The sequence below is a fragment of the Denticeps clupeoides genome, chromosome 5 (assembly GCF_900700375.1).
Source record: "Denticeps clupeoides chromosome 5, fDenClu1.1, whole genome shotgun sequence".
Classification (NCBI taxonomy): Eukaryota; Metazoa; Chordata; class Actinopteri; order Clupeiformes; family Denticipitidae; genus Denticeps; species Denticeps clupeoides.
In genome coordinates, this window is record NC_041711.1 from 30,429,487 (window position 1) to 30,447,082 (window position 17,596).

A 17,596-nucleotide genomic window follows, 5' to 3' on the forward strand; every position below is an offset into this window, starting at 1 on the left:
CAGCAGGGAGGATTGCCTTGTCGTGGAGATCAGATTGGGGTCAGAGACGAGGGAGAGGGACGCAGGAAGAAGTCGGGCCCAGGTGGGGGCCGCCGCTGGGCAGGGAGGCAGCAGAGGGGCCAGGCGTGGCTGGAGGAATGCGAGCCGCCCACGAAGTGATCTGGCGGTCTGTGGGAGCACTGCGGGAGCTGGCAGGACATACGGCGGGGGCCCGGATTAGAAACACATGTCCGTCTCCCCCCTCCGTCTGCCTCCACCCCTCCTCACCCAAAGCGAATATGTGCAGCGCCGCAGCCCGCGCTTAATAAACAGCTTGGAAATACATGCGGTTCGAGCTGCATGCTTGGGTAAATGTTACAGGAGCACATATAGACGGCGTCAAACACTCTGTCTATAACACACAAACAGACTCGGGACTGAACAAGATTAGATCTGATTCTCTCTTTTTGGACTATTGATTTACAAAGTTAACTTGGATGTTCAAAGCCGGATGAAGGAGTTCTCTCTCTTTCACTCGTTCCCCCCCCCCTGTGTGTCTGTGGGATTTCCACTGGTTGTTCTGTGATAGACCACTCTGCCTAAGCATTCTTCACTCTGCCCTTTTTTATTCTTGTCCCGGTGCAGTAAGACCTTCTCAGGCAGGATTTGGGAAGGGACGCCAAATCCTAAGAGGTGTGACTTAATGGCATGAATCAGTGTGACCACTCCAATTTTCCATGCTTGCCATGTTTCTGTGTGTATGTTTGTGTGGTAATAGGGCAGGAAGATGTGTGTGTGTGTGTGTGTGTGTGTGTGAGCATGCTTGTGCATGTAAGCAGTAAAATGCTGTTTTCTCACAGGCTTTGACTCACATTATTGGTGTTGTGACATTTGCTGTCACATCTCTGTGTTACTACCAGAGACGTGCTACTACTTGGGTGACATAGCAGCGGCGAGCCAGTGGGTTTATGAGCAACACCCTTCCCTGGAGTGCTTTGCTGCTCCCCATCATCGCTTCATTCATTAAGTGAATATGGCCAGGCAGGCTGAATAAACATTTTTAAAATAAAGATTTTACCTTCCTGTGTCATTGGGGCTTCCTACACAGTCCTCTCAATATTTCCCTTCACCTTCCCTTTTCTTCTAACAAATTCAACACAAAACCAATCATTTAAAAGTCCTGCCTTTCTGACAGGATCGCAGACCTGTGATCAAGTGCATCCCTTTGAAAGTGTAAAAAAATGAGTGTTTATATGAAAGGGTAATGAAAATGCACCTATATTCCCTGACAAACATGACAGATATGGTCAAGTACAAAAACAAATGTTTCTTAAGATGCCAACCCCAAGAAAGCTTGAGTGCATTAAATAATAAGTCACGAAATGTGCCTCATTCAGACGTTCACATTAAATAACCTGATTTGCGAGATGCATTCTTCTCCCATCGCTATTCCTTTAAATGATTTAGAGTTAAGATTAACTTTAAAAACCCTTTTTAGACTCCAGACAACGTTTTGTAAATTGCAAATATAATTTAGAAAGTGTCCCCTGCCTCCTCCACTTTCTCCTGCCCTGCCTCCCATACGTCTCAACAGGATCTTCACAGCAAGAGAGATTTAAAAACCTCATCTTCACTGCCTCGTTCTGCCAACCATCCCATATAGCCCGAGCACATGCGTCACCGCACATGTGTCGCCGGGAATCACAATCATTTTTTGAGAATTAAACAAAACTGCTTACATCTACAGTACAGACAACATATATGGACAGTTGGACAGATTTTCCCTCGATTATTCTCAAGCAAGGCTGCTCTTGAGGCAATGAAATGGCCTTTTTGGATGCAACACAACACCACAGTCAGCTGGTAGAACTTTCTGGAGTACAGAGTGATGTGCTTCCTCCCCTGAAGATATTTTTGAAGAGATTGAAGGACCTGATGGCAGTGCATGCCATAGTAGGAAATAGTAGGAGATACAAAGTTTTGACTTCGCAAGGGTTTACTACACTATTCCATATGCAACATTTCACGACGTGAGACAGGATATTAGTGCAATTTTTTATAATCAGTGTATTGAAGGGCTGGAACATGCCGTTGTCTGATAAATGAAGTCAGCCTTTGGCAACGGGATTGGATTGTTCTCAGCTGTCAGACTAACCTAGATGAGGCTTACTCCAAAGGGCTGCAATTAGGCATTCTTAGAGCATGATGTGAGGGTCGGTTGTCGACGCTGACATGGTCCGATTATCCTTAATGCTCTCAAAGGCTGGAGCCCAAAAGTAAAAGACAGATTTGTATTTTTTTTATTTTTTTTTTGAGCCAATGAGCAGAGACAGTTGAAGGAATCTTACCTGAGAAAACTGAGAATCAGTATGGCCTCACAGTGCTTCTTACGTTGTTATTTCAGATCTTTCCTTTTTTTCAGATGTGTGTGTGTGTGTTTGTTTTGACTGAAAGGCCTTTTCAATAAGCTTAGCCAAATTATCCACTGAGCTATGATTTGATTCTCAGACTCCGGAGTGCTCCAAGAGAGACAGAGGCTGAGACAAGTCGCACAGACGTCTTTCTGTTTTTATCCCCACGGATCCTCGAAAGGCCAGTGGGTCCAGCAGGTCGCCTCTGCCTCCATCTGTCTGTCCCACACAATGGGGCCTCTTGTACCCAGTCTTATCAGCCGCGGGTCGGTGGATGTTTTAATGTGGACGTGATGACAGGGTCTCAGGGGATGGCCAGGTGGAGCTGAGAGTAGGAGCCTCACTCATCATGACTGCGCACACACACACACACACCCCATGCCTACTCCACGCACGCACACACAGCTGTCAGCCATGGCCAGCCCCATTCACACTAAAGCAGCCAGACCCTTCCTACCTCCACACTGACAGACCCCGACCAACATCTTGTCTCCCATCAGCAGTGAGAAGAAACAGCCACCTTCAGAAAGGACACCATGTTCTCTCACCATAACATCTGAGGTCCAGGGCGGACGACAGACTTCAGAGCTGTCTTCAGTCTCTGCACAACCTGACTGCCTGCAGCGCACACACACACAAAAAATGCAGGAGCGGCTGATAAACAGAAAGCCTCTCCCCACACACCTACATCCAGCTCAGTGTTCTAAGGGTGAAGAGCACAAGTGAAAATGTAGTCGGGCCTAAGACTCCTTCCACTTTAACATACTTTCAGAGGTGATGCGAGAGTCAAGCAGCCTAGGGCGGCGGATTAGTCAGTCCCACTGCCTCAAACGTACAAAGCGAGAAGCCAGGCAGCCTCGACATGCCACACTACAAAGTTATTTCTGCTAGTGAAACAAGTCATCTTGCAGGAGGTTCATGACTATTATGCTGCTCACGCCAGCTGTGCAGGAAACAAACAAAGTAAAAGAAAGGCGTGGAAGTCCCTGAATTCAGCTGGTCTGTGATTATTTCTGACAAAGAACAACTTAGATGATTCTTTAAAATGGTGGGACTCCATAGTGATTACACACCGTACTTCTTCTTCCATTTAAACCCTCTGCTGTTAATAAGTCATTGCAGTTTTGCTCATGGTCCCGTCTCCTCTCTTCTCCCAGTTTCCCATAGTTGTTTTATTCATTTTTTGCTCTTAATGCACGTACACCAAAAGAGATATCTTTTATATAAATTATTGCGACCCCAGCTGCTGGCAACCACTATTGAATGTGACAAACCCCTCCAAAACACCACTATAGCATCAAAATGGAATAGTGTTGTAGTAGGGTTCACGGACTACTCAACACAACGTGTCCAACATTTTTACAATTGACATATTTTGTAATATAATATAATACTGTGTTCTGTAAATCAGTCACATTTAATGTACAGCCTGCCATGACTTGGACTTAGCTCTGAAAATGAAAATTGTGTTCAAAAAATCTAACATGAGATGTTTGGCAATTCAAATGAATGAACGTCTTTTATAGTCTTTTGCTTAGTCGCAGTTTTGTTTTTGTCTATTGTAACCCCAAACCCCCAAATTATGCTATCGTTATGTTCTCGCCGAGTAAAATTGCAAGTTACCTGTATTTAAATTTAGGTTTTTCTGAATGATGTGTACTGCATGTAGAATAACATTCTGTAAAAAAGTAAAAAAATGTATAAAAACGTAAGTATCGTGCGTAACTGGGACAATCCTGTGCTTTTGTCTTGACTCACATACTTTAGTTATTCAAGCCCTCTCATCTACCCTCCCGCAAATATACAGACAACAGGGCAATTCTTCCTGCGCTATCAGTTCTGGACGTCAGCACTCGCATCATTACGATGTTTAAGTTACCATCACAATTACGCCGTTTATTATTTCAACAATATCAAGCCATGCTCTTTGATGGTCTGCCAGTGGGGCTGTTTTGATGTTGGGGCTGGGGAGGGAACACTCGCCAAGAGCAGTGGCCAGCATCTGATGTGAGGCAGGGGGCTGGAGGAGGGAATGGGAATTGGACTTGAAAAGGAGTTTGGGTTTTGCCGGACTCCTCAGGGTTCTTAGATGCACTGCATGGGTTCCTCTGCTACCCGAGGTGTAACATTTCTCTGTATGGCTGTTGAAGATGTCGGGGTTGTGACTCTTTTTGTCTGCCTCTGCGGGCTTGACCTTTGAGGGTCACTTTGTATTTTCTGGCGGGATGACTGATTTTATGTCTCTTTCGCTTGCCCTCTGTGTGTTTGCAGCACCTACAGAACCCCTGCTGTGCAAATTTGCAGATGGAGGACAGAAGAAGCGGCAGAACCAGAGCAAGTTCCCTCAGAATGGCCGGCCTTGGCCACGGGAAGGGGAGGTGAGTACCAGCCACCTCTCAGCATTTGTTCAAGTGATCTCAGCAAGCACTTTGCTCCCTACCCATTACTGACCTGGAGAACCTTCAAGAAGCTAAGAGGAAAACAACAAACACACCCATACACATACAAACTACAGAGCCTACAGCAACCAGCAGAAACAGTCTGTATCAGATCAGCAGTGGCCAACTACACTGGAAATCACAGTGAGAAGCTAGGTGTGTGTCTGGGTGTGTGTGTCTGTGAGCATGCCCTCTATTTGGGCTGGAGGGTAAAGATGGAGAGCTGGGGTGAGGAGGGGTGGGGGTGACCAAGGCCAGCTTTGACTGACGGAGACATCTGGCCACGTTTAGGTCCCCTTGCCTTTCACTCAGCCGTTTAATCCCCCCACCCCCTCTCCTGTTTCCCCGAAATTGAGTCTAGCCAAGGGAAAACGGCGTGGGCAGCCGTGCCGTAACCGGGGCTGCCCCTCGGGGCAGGCGGCTGGGTAGTGTTGCTGGCATGGTGCAGGGCGCAGGGAATGGTGCCCAGACGCCGGTGGCGAGGGCTCGTTAGGAAAGCCTCCCCCTCGCCGAGGTCACCAATGCCGGGGGCTGCAACCTACTCACTCGTCCGGGGGCCGGCTCACTCGAACCCCTCGCTCTTATAAAGGCCCCTTCAGTGCCTCCCCTACACGACCCCACCTTCACTCCTCTGCTGACACTGCGCAGGTTGTGAGAAGTGTATTTGTGTGAGTGCTACTGGCGCTAAAAATCCAATACGGAGCTGGGAGTCCATCCTGTGGCCTTTTTCATTTAAGCCAGCCGAGCGGGTGTCAGCATGAGCTATGCCTCCTGCAGCCTTGTAAATACAAAATAACTTCTGCTGGATCAAATCAGAAGCAGACGAGCTCTGGTGGCGCAGCCTCATAATAAACTTCTGCAGGGATGATATAGCCCCAACCATAGGGCCAGGTGTGGTTTTAAACACTTAAATGCTTTTATCTCAGGGTGCCATCGCATAAGTCTCTACCGTCCACAGATTCTCTCTGTCTGAGACTTTATGGGAGGGCATGGTGTTTCCAATTTGCAGTTCCTCCAGGTGATCCATCAACTGTGTTTAGGTCTTGGGCTCATTTTTTCTCCTCTTTGTTATTGCAGAGTGGCATGGCATTAACCTATGACCCTGCTGCTATGCAGAATGGGTGAGTAATGAATTTTTTGGTTCTGACTTTTCCCCCTTTCCTCTTTTCTCAATGCTGTCTCCTAGCAAAGTTTGTTAGCCCTCTCAACTCAATTGGGACAGTGCTTGCCTAGCGATTAAGCAAGCGGCCCCGTAATCAGAAGGTTGCCGGTTCGAATCCCAATCCGCCAAGGTGCCACTGAGCAAAGCACCGTCTCCACACACTGCTCCCCGGGTGCCTGTCATGGACACATTTCGTTGTGTGCACCGTGTGCTGTGCTGCAGTGTTTCACAATGACAATCACTTCACTTTTGCTTTAAACTCCTTTCATTCATTCATTTTCAATCCGATTACATTTGTAAGACATACAGTTGGATGTATTAACATTTTAGAGCTAGGTCTTTCAAACCATGGTCCTAGAAGGCCTGAATTTCAGTTTCATTCAAGGCCCTTCAGAATGAGTAGCACTTGGCAGATGAGTAAAGGTACAGCACAGGTGTACAGGAAGTAATGCTTTCAGGCAAATGTGACCTACGTACTGAATGCAGTCAATCATCCACCTCCTCCCCTAGAATCTGAAGGCACAGGAGTTTCTGGCTGGGTTGCACTGTGGCCGTAAGTCTTTCATCAGGTAGGAGTTGTGGCGTCTGGGCCGTGTGCTGGGTGAGGAAGAAATAGGAGCCGGTGTTGCAGCCTGCTGCTCTGCCAGGACCGCTGCCTGTGATCTGCTCCCAGGGGAGCAGCACTGCAGTCCACTGTGTCAGGTGTTTACCCTTCCCCTGTGTCTCTGACGCAGCACTTATTGTTCACAGTGACAGAAGGTGTTTGTGTGTCACTGCTCACTGTGTGTGTTTTTATATATATATATATGGAGGGTGTGTGTGTACACAGTACAAAAAAGTGTGTTCATGTCTATTAGAGTCACTATAGAAGAGAAAGAGGGTGAGTGTATGTGATTTCTAATTGAAGGGAACCTGAGAGAGCTGATGTGAAGAGTATTCATCCCAGCCTCTCTCTGGCTCCATCCATCCAGCCGCAGAAAGCAGCAGGGAGCAGAGGAGCACTGGACGAGGCAGCACGAGGGAGACCAGGATAACAATGGGGCATTGAAGGCATATTCTGACATGAGCCTGGGACTGTGAATGAGCCGGACTGATGAGAAGGGCAGGGTATCTGTCCCAAGCAGGATTAAGCTGAGGCAAGCACAAATAACACAGATGCCAGTGCCGTCTCTTCAAACTTCATGCCGACCTTGTTTTCCGGAAATAATTTCACTCAAACAACAAAGGACTGTCATCCCAAGTTGTTGTAGCTTTGGAAGGAATAATTATTTCACCAGTACTTACCAACAATAAAAAAAAGCCCATAATATGACTCTATTCCCCATCTCTCACTTTCTCTCTAATTTCCTGTTCACTTTTATCTGCAGTTTTACGTCACTGGCTCATATGACTGAGAATTTATTGGCCTTCAGAGCCACCATTTTAGTACCAAGCTAATATTCTGTTCCTAATTAAACTGTCCTAATTGTTTAGCAGCCGTTACCATCTTATTGACAGCTGGCAGTAGCATTTGATAGATTACAAGCAACCTTGGTGCTGTCCTCCAGCTGCTGTGCTGTGTGGTGCGTTCCGGAGTGGCCATGGATGCTTTCCTGCAGCCTGCAGCACTGCCTGGGTGGAATCTCCAGGGCCTACAGCATTTCAGCTCCTCCACTCCATTACTCACCTGCCACAGTGGCCAATCGATATGTAGCCCAGCGACAGCGCACAGCCCACAGATGAAACACACCCGCTCCGGGTACACAAAGATAAATAAAGCCCTGCTTGAGAATCCCGAAGTCAACAACACGGACTTAAATGTACAGCTTTAATACATAAACTCCCCACTCACTTTATTAGGGACACCTACCCTATGGGTACGTGTGGTAGGAGTTTGAAGCAGCTGCCATTTTGGAGAGAACAGAGTAGAAAGATTAAACATAACTCATTATTTACCAAAAAAAAAACAAAAAAAACCTGAATACCTAAGCAATCATGGATCAGGAACAGCATTTTATATTAACAGTATAGGAATATACATACTGCTTGCTAGTTGTCAGTATGTTGGAGAACAGAAACTAAGTTCTTTCTTGGTAGCTCTCACATAGCTATCTCTTAACAACACATCCTCATTCTGGACTATTTACCAGCTCATCAAGCAACAAAATGATCACACACTGGGCAAACAGCATGTAGACTTGAAATGAAGGAAATGTTTTTTAGAACGGAACACAAACAGTACATAAAAAAATTATTATTATGAAATTTTAAAATCATGACCCATACTTAGTAGGCATTATCAAACTGGTGTCTACTCAACAGCGACACATATAAAAAAAAGTCTCTTTCTGATAGACTTCAATCAGCACAACACAAACTATCATGTCTGTGACGTTCCGTCTATTGAATATAGTGGCCTGGGTTGATGCAATAGGCACATGTTTCTTATAGTCCTATGTTGTGTTTGGTAATTGTACATGAATTTTAATTTTCTCAAAAAAGACAAAAAAAACAAGTGTTAGCTTGCAGCTTCAAAACATGTCAGTCATGTGCTCATGCATTCACACATAACAGTACAGATGCATAGTGATTCTGGTGCAGCCATGTTGAAAATGTTCCTTTTCTGAATACTTGGCAACAGTGCTGAATTGCAAGGGGAGCTTGAAGGATTATGGAAGGCCACAGATCAGATTTTGGCAAGGCAGCTCATCCTAATTTGTGGGTGGGGTGGAGTGTCTCACACTGGGTTGGTCCATAAAATTGGTTTAGCCTCTTTTGCAGTATTTGGTTTAACAGGTACGTTATAATCATCAAAATAAAATATTACCTCAAGATATATTATAAGAGCTTATACTTAAACATGGATTTTTTTCATCCATCGTCCCTCAAACCACTTGGCATGAAACATTGTGTCACAACCCAGGGTTGGGAAAAAATGATAACAGAGTTTATTGGAACAAAGGATGAATGGATAAACAAGCTTACAGCACCCCGTGCCCCACTGTGGTGTTCTGATGTGTATCAGTCAGGGTTGCAGGACACCACTGCCCTCTTGTCACTCATCACAAATCCTTTGCCTTGGTTGGGTTGATGAGAACATCCCAGTTCACTGGCAGATGAACAGCCCAGGGAACACATGTGACTGCCCACAATCCCGTATGGCACAAAACACAGACACACACTTATGAATGGCACAATCCAGTTTGTGGGGTAACATGGGAACTGGGAAACATCTCATGATGTGTGTTGGAGAACAGCTCTGTAGATCTTCAGATCACATGGTCTTAAATAGGGGCCAATTAGACAAAACAAGGCGCACCTTGGCACTGGTTACACCATGAGGATCACTATCCATGCCGACAGGCTCTAGGGAGCAGTGTGTTGCTCAAGGGGACCTCAGTGTCACCCTGACAGTTTGGGATTTGAACCCTCAACATTTTGGTTATGAGTCCACTTACTTAACCTCTAGGGCACCACTGCCTGGCTATGTCACATCTGGGACAATTAGAATCCAGTAATTATAGCAACATTGGATTTTCGAATTATGACGAAATTACAAAACATATTTCGTAATTTCATACCTAATTTCTCAAATTTTAAAACTATCTGCAATCACATTGTGACATCTTGCCCTGTGGACCAAAGGATGATGTACAGAAAAGGCTTTTTTTATTAGATCCAAGTATAAACAATATATCCTCCCACAACCACAAACCAGAATTCTGATTTAAAGATAAGAAAGAGGTACCTCAGTATTCATCTATCCACAAAGCAAGGAGAAGAAGTTCCATTTGGCACATGTATTTGCAGCTGGTGTGACATGCATACATCATACATGCCTTTTTTACACAGTACACAAATATAATGTCCTATACACTTAGACAGAATAGGAGGTTTTAGCATTAAGGTTGCATATAATGAAGAACAATCTACTTTAGCATAGTTTAAGATTGAGAGTCCTGGACAGGTCATGCATTTTTTTTTCAACGAATCACCTGCACATTGCTGTACTGTGTATCATTACTGTTATTATTTTCTGCCTGTTTTTTCTGTTTGGAGATAAGTGACTACATTATACAGGTTGAGGGTCTGGCCGAGTGTTCTGTCAGAACAGATCCTTCCCATCAACACACAGTCAGACAGGAGTTCACATCTGCCTCACCTCAGACACAGATACAATTAGGGTTGAGTTCTGGCTCAGAGGCCATCCTGCTGTCTTGACCAATATAGGGTAAAGCCTTTGCACAAGTTGTTCTGACGGAATCTCTCTCCATCCTTTGCTGCAGGTTCTACTCTTCTCCATACAGTATCTCTACCAATCGCATGATCGCACAGACCTCCATCACCCCCTTTATTGCTGCTTCTCCTGTCTCCACATATCAGGTGGGTGAGGTGACACACAGGCAGACATATAAAGACACGCATGAAGATTATTCATGCATTCACAAACAATACTTAAACATACACATGTATTCTTTACCTATTCTTTATAGAGTATTGTGTATATCCACATGAATACATTTGTGTAAAGATTGTAATCTATTCAGTGTCAAGGGAACCTGTCCTTTGTGGTTTGCTGTGCTGTTAGAAAAGCTTATTAGCACTCGGGTCCAGCACAGCTGACAAAGGACTGGGCAAACATTGAGCCTGGGAATCTTTAATTGATTTGGCTTAAACTAAACTAAACAAACTGTGCTGAATGCAGAGGAACACTAAGCCTCGCCAGCCCTAAATCATCACACAGCCTTCGGAAAGCGGCTCAACTTTACTGCAAACCATGCTACAAAGTGCTTAAAAGTACATCAGAGATGGGATCTTGAGTTAGGAGTTTGATCTCACCTTTAACTCCTGCTGCAGGCTCAGCTGGGATAAGCACCTGCATTATTTTAGATGCAAAAATGTACTTGGATCTTGAGTGAGGACGTAAAGACTGTGGGAACAACAACAGCAATATCAACATTTATTTCTTATATTTCTCAAAATCACATACAGTTTGTCCCAATGGGCTTTAATCTGGGCTGCTAACACTCGAGACTGATACCTCACACAGTTATGTACTTTGGTCCGGTCTCATTGTCCCATTTTAGGCTTGTAATTTTCTTTTTTTTGTACAATGTTAGGCCTATCTGTAAACGGTTGTGGTGCAGTAGGCCATACGCCACAGTAACACATCACAGCCTTGTTTTGACTGTTTAAATTGGGGAGCTCAGATTCAGAATAAAAAATCAATAATATAATCAGAATTTTGTTGCAATTCTGATGTATTAATCCAATTATTCCATAAAAAGCCACAATTTGGGGAAAAAAAACTGTTAGCATTTTTAAACATTACTCCAGTGTATAAATTTTTACCTGTTCCATAGAGCAAAGCCATGTTGCATCTTGTAAGATTTGTTTAATTACCTGGTAGAAACTGAGGGATGGGACCCCTTCTGTGCAGCTTTACATCTTTACATTTTTTCAGTCGAGCTCATGGCACACTTGACCCATCTCCCTTTTGCCTTTTGAGGTTCAAGACAGGTTACCGGGTTAGCATAGGTGTCTGACAAAATGGTAGAATGAGAATTTAGAACTTTGAAAGCTTTTTTTATATATTTTTTATTAAAATACATTTTCTGTCAATTACTAACTTTTTACAAATTTTATCTGCACTAAAACAAGCTGACCTAGAAAGGTACTTTCATTAAAAAAAATTGACATGGCCTTAAGTACTTGGGGCTTAAGATTTATGACTTAGTTATTTGCATTGATGCTTGCTGGACCTCCATTATAAGGTTATTGTTCAAGCAATATCGTCACTATTGGCAACATGTCACTAAATTGCTGTCACTTGAGGGATGATATGAGTGAGTTGACTGATATAATTATTTTCTCCTTCCTGCAAGACATAATGTGTTGTGTTTAACTGCATAAAGAAGCGTTCACATGAATATTTATCAGCTGGAGAGAGACACGGTGTGTGTTTACACGTCTTTGACGAGGGAACAAGGGGAAGTGGTGCTGAGGTACTGTGAAGTGGATAGCTGTACAAGGGCTGTCATATTCTCTCCAGTCGGCACTGACGGTGGGCAAAACAGGAATGTATATTCCGGAAACACAGCCAGATAATCCCAATCAGGTTCTCTTGTACCTTGACAGCACTGATTCCACCAACACAGTTGTCATACTTTTCAATCCCACATGTGTTCACGCACACACAGACACACGCGTTGAATATTGCAATTGTTTTAAATGCCATAAGTGCTGCTTTTGGAAGAACAGCTCATGTGTGGAAACAAGCAATGAGCAGGGGAAGATGAAAGCAGCGATTTGGGCACAAAATGGGCTTTGATGATGAAACTGCTGCAGCACGGCTGTAATTATTAGACAATATTGCTCTCTGTGGCATTCGTTCATATCCCAGTATAATTACTGGGCCATATTGTATTCCTCTACCTTAGCTGTTCCCTGGGATTTAATAGGAGATGTTGCTGTGAAGCAGGAGACTTTAAAAGCACATTAATAACAGGAAATGTATCTCCCCCGCAGGTCCAGAGCACGTCGTGGGTGCCTCACCAACAGTACGTTATGCAACCTGCTGTAAGTGCAACCCGGCTGTCCTATTCTTTCATTACTCTCTGTATGTCAGTATGTATTTGTGTAAGCAAATACGTATGCATTTGTGTGTGTATTTCATTTGTGCGTGGCTATGGGCATAGCATTCCTGTTCGTAAGAAAAAAACATTTGGTTGTCAAGGGATAGCTTCAGAGATCGGGTCAATTAAATCCCCCTCACATACAAAGACACACTCACACATGGTCAGTCATATGCATGCCCTCTGCTGGAAATTCTACAGACTGCGATTTGGAAGAATAGGCAACACAAAGAGGCACCACCATCAGAACTCCGGTGCCTTGCCATGATTCCTCTACGCTGTGTGTCTGTCTGGGCGCATCTCCTGCCCCCAGCTGCTGGATTGCATTCACAGAGCCCGCATCTGAGCTCAGATTCCGAAACTTTCCCTGGCAGACAGCTAGAAAGTGATATAGACACATGATAAACAGGACAAGGAGGCCCTTACTTTTTCCTCAGTCCCCAAGGGCATCTCCCCATGCCCAAATCTCAGTGGCTTTTAGCTCCCTGGCCAAAATCTTCAGGGCAGATTACTTTGTGTAATTATCTGAGGTCAACATGAAGCAAGGCCAGTATGTCATTTTTTATTTTTTTTTGAAAGCACGAGAGATGCTGGAAGGCATGGTAGCTCTCTCCTGCAGCACGCCGAGAGAGCTGAGAAACCAGGCATGAACATTATTCAAAGGAGGGAAATCCAAGAGGACTGAAGGAGCTCCAGACTGTTGTGTCTCTTTGTATGAGTGGATAATGATATTCTGTTGACGCGTTTGTATGAGAGCACGGATGATATTCTGTAAATGTGTTTGTAACTAAATCCCTCAGTGTGATTGTTTGCCACTGCTCTAGATATAAAGCTACCTCGGTCAGTATAGGGGATGAAAGGGAGGGAGGGGGGGGTACTTCCCATAAAAGCCAGCACAAGCTTGTGAGATGATCCCTGTGTCTCATTTGAAAAATCCTGGAAGGAAAACAAGGGCAAGGAAGACTAAAGGAAAAAAAGCCCAGGGAAGAGAAGAAGCAGCCAATTAAAATATTGAAAAAAGAAAAGCGTCTAATCATGTGACAGCATTGTCATTTTACACCTTGTTACCATGGAGCGATGTAACTGTATATTTAACTGTGATTTAAATCTGTCGCAAAATATAATTAACCACCATTTCCATTTGTTACTGTTCTCTGTGTTTTCATGGGGCTGTGGAAGGCATCTGAGACTGCACTTGTTATCACATCTTAACTAACATCACACCAAAGTCCCTGTAGATCTGCTAAACTGTAGACGAGTGACAAAGAAACCAAGTGTGATGCACCTTGGAACTGATCCTGCTGTCCCTACGGGAAGGTGACATCATTCGTCTGAAAGGAATGACTTCATTTGCCGTTTTGATGATGGCGGTGGGGGTGCTGTCAAACGTGTCACTCTGAAATCACCCACTGGATTAAGATATGGTCCCTGAAGGCCTCTGGGACTTGAAACACACCCCTACACACTAGAAAATCTGCCGCATTGTCACATTGCATAGTGCCTACTTGTGAATCAGGGAAGGAAGACCCTTCCAGTCCAGTGGTAGTAATATGTTCATGTACTGGTTGCCAGATATGGCAGAAATAAAATCAAGTTCTTTTGCAAATCTAATAATGAATCTATGAAATGTGGTCTGGCATTCTCATCCTGGAGAAAAACTACAATAACCCTATCAGACAAGAATGCACACATGGGGCAAGTAATGTTTCCTTGACAGTTTTCCAACACGCACATCTTTCACACTGTGCGATATGTTCAGATAGTCACAGAAAGATGAATGTCAGGATACACAGATAAAGCAACGGCCACTCAACAGCAGACAACAACAACAACAACATTTATTTCTTATATAGCCCAAAATCACATACAGGATGTCTCAATGGGCTTTGACAGGCCCTACAGTTGACACCCCCCACACTTGACCCTTCTGCACACAAGGAAAAAATCCACAGAAAAAAAAACTCTAGGAGAGAGAAAAAAAAAAAGGAAGAAACCTTGGGAAGGAGTGATACAGAGAGGGACCCCCTTCCAGGGTAGAGTGAGCCTGCAAATAGTGTCAGTGCAGGGCTGGTGATGATTTGTACAATATAATAAAAAGTCCTACAGTTGTAGGGTTGGAGAAGTCCAGAGTGTTGTCCAGTGTCATGGTGTACATTACGTGTCCATTATGATGCTACTGGTCCACTTGAAGATCCCTGAAGCTGTAGTTGTAACGGTGGTGGTGGTGGCTGTGGTGACCCTCTGGTTCATTTCATGGTATGTCCTTGTTAAGCAGTTGTCAGGAACCAGGATTTATCTGCTGGTCTCTTCACTGGAGTCTGCCAGTAGTCTGGGCGCCTGATTCCGTGTCTCAGAGAGAACAAACAGAAGCAGCGGCAGATGGTTGCACTGTACGACCGATACTGAAATATGTGGTTATAGTGGTATATTGGTGCTACAGTGGCCCGGTACCCTAACTAGGACAGCCTAACTAGGGTGAATTTAACTTTGTCTGTGTCTGTGTCTAACAGGGGGACTCTGTGATAAGCTGGACTTTATAATTGACACTGTGTCAAAGTGAAGTGAAATGAGTGTCTAGGACTTTAACAAAAAGCCAGAGAAAACAGATAGGTTTTGAGATTGGACCAGAGCGACCAGAGTGTCGGGTGCGATGGCTGAAGGATTGTGCAGCCTGAGGACGTGCGGCTGTCTCAAGCTGGTGCTCTGAGAGGATCGTTTGGCTGCCGTTGCCGTGGGAGCCGGGTTGTTTACAGGGCGGAGTGTACATGAGCACACGGTGTTCTGTCTCTGAGATCACCGAGGAACGTGATGTCAGCCTTCAGAGCAAGGAGGAGTGTGTGTGCGTGTGTGTGATTGTGTCTTTAGGGAGTCTGAATCCCTGTGTGAACTTTTTTTTTGTCTCATTTCTTTCATACCTAAGCACGCATGTGTGAAGTTTTGCTAAGCCCCCTGGAAATACACATTAACCGATTGCAGCTGTAGTGCAGTGCCACAAAAAATGAAAAGGAAAGACATCAGATTGGTTCCACGGTCATTTTCTGGGACAAAAGAGCGCAGAGCTTTCAAATAACGCATTTGGAATGTTTATCTTGGTGCCATCAAAACTGCACTGGCAGTGGGCCTTGCATCAGGAAGTGGCAGCCCCGATGGCGGTTGGTTTCACAATAGTCTGTGGTTTGCTACTTTGTGCGCATGAGAGAAATACATGTTTGATGTATTCATTTATTAATCAAACACGAATGCTGAACCTGATCCCTGGGATCTCTGGGAGTGAGAAATTACAATCTGTCGGTTCTCTGCACTGTGCAAAAATCCCAACCAATTGTCGTTCAGCCCCCCCAAAACCTCACCTAGTGGGGGGGAAAACATACACACACACTCGCACACACTTTAATCATCTGTCCCACACTGTTGTTGATGTGGTAATAAATGAAAGCAGAGTTTTGCTGTGTTGCTACAAGCTCTTCTTGTTTGGGGCGGGTGGGTGGCTGTGTGTAAGTGTGTGTGTGTGTGTGTGTGTGTGTTTTTTTTGGGGGGGGGGGCTTGTATCTGTTTGCCGGAGGCTCTGCACCTTCGAGACAGAGCGCTGGATCCTGCGAGCTGGAGGCGAGACTTAAAACTGTTTACTTCTGATGTGCCGAATGCAGACAGAATGTTTCTGATGGCAAATGTCTGTGCTGTTTAGTCTTCAAACAGCCACCCCCTCCCCATAAACTGCTCAAACCGCAGCAGCGCAGTAGAAGAGGGAGTGCACTGGCAGAAATGTCAAAATTAAGCCGCTCAAAAAGAAGAAAAACACGCATGTGAGGGAGAGAGGGAGATGGGATGATATGTGTGGACATAACTGGAAAAATGAGCGCTCTCGTAATTTAACCATGCAAACGTCAGGTGCCAGGACAAAAAAAAAAAAAAAAATGTCCCCCGTCCTCCTCCTGGCACTGTCTGCTGAGTAAGAATGTGCAAATCCATGAAAAGAATCCAGTGCAGCTGGGCCTGGGCAAGGAGTGCCAGGCAAACACTCTCTGTGTCTCCCACACAGCCCAGGTTTCCGAGAATAATTCTCTTATCGCGCACATTTTTACCTCGCCACCTTGTGAAGGGAGAGGGTTGCACAGGGTGCTTGTCACAAAGCACTGAATAATACATCAGATATGTGTTTAAAAAAAAGTCGGGGGGGTTAGCTGGCCCCGTCCCCGACTTACCGCAATAGTTTAGTCCTCCGAGACTGACACCCGTGGAATATATTGGCTATGAGCACAGCGTTTGATAGACCCTATTAAATGTGCTGTCAGCCATGCTCTGGGTTTGGTTGGGAAAAGCTCACTCCGCGCCATATGAAAACATTAGGGAACATAACTCTGCTTGTATGACAAAGTGCCTGTCCGAAACTCCCTTTGGGAGTATTAATCCTAATCAGCTCAGGACACTAGGACGTGTATGCTTGCGTGTGCGCATGTAAGCGAGGGAGCGAGTTTGTGTGTGCGTGTGTGTGTGTGTGTGTGTGTGTGTGTGTGTGTGAGAAAAAGGGAACACAGAAAAAGAGAGTGAAAGTGGTTACAGTATTGGACTGTGTGTGTATGTCCTAAGACTAGTACAAAAATAAAAAAATTTAAAAAATCGGTATATATCAAGATGTCTCAACACACAAATGGATCATAATGCTATATAAGTCGGTGATAGTGGCTTATTGGGCAGCACACTCACATATTAACCAGAAGTCACAGGTTCAAACCCCACTTACTACCACTGTGTCCATGAGTGAGACACTTAAGCCTGATTTGCTCCAAGGGGACTGTCCCTGTAACCACTGATTGTAAGACATTCTGGATAAACGCGTCCGATAAATGCTGTAAATGTAAACGTAATAAAAAAGTGTTATATTGAATTAAATCCAGTGGAACCAGCGCATGTATGGGTATGTGTTTATGTTATACACGCGTGTGTGAGCTGCAGCACCAGCTTGGGCGGTGATGCCTGAGGTTGGCCTGTAAA

At 44.7% G+C, this 17,596-nt stretch overlaps 1 protein-coding gene across 4 annotated transcripts in view; it reads left to right on the forward strand.

Annotated features, from left to right (window-relative positions):
• Positions 1 to 17,596, forward strand: part of rbms3 (RNA binding motif, single stranded interacting protein) — a 111,188-nt gene that overhangs the window by 89,808 nt on the left and 3,784 nt on the right. For all 4 annotated transcript variants that reach the window (XM_028978762.1, XM_028978761.1, XM_028978763.1 and 1 more), the window contains 4 exons: positions 4,662 to 4,768; positions 5,906 to 5,949; positions 10,256 to 10,352; positions 12,498 to 12,548. In XM_028978762.1, the coding sequence (XP_028834595.1) occupies positions 4,662 to 4,768; positions 5,906 to 5,949; positions 10,256 to 10,352; positions 12,498 to 12,548 (299 nt within the window). The remainder of the gene's footprint in view (positions 1 to 4,661; positions 4,769 to 5,905; positions 5,950 to 10,255; positions 10,353 to 12,497; positions 12,549 to 17,596) is intronic.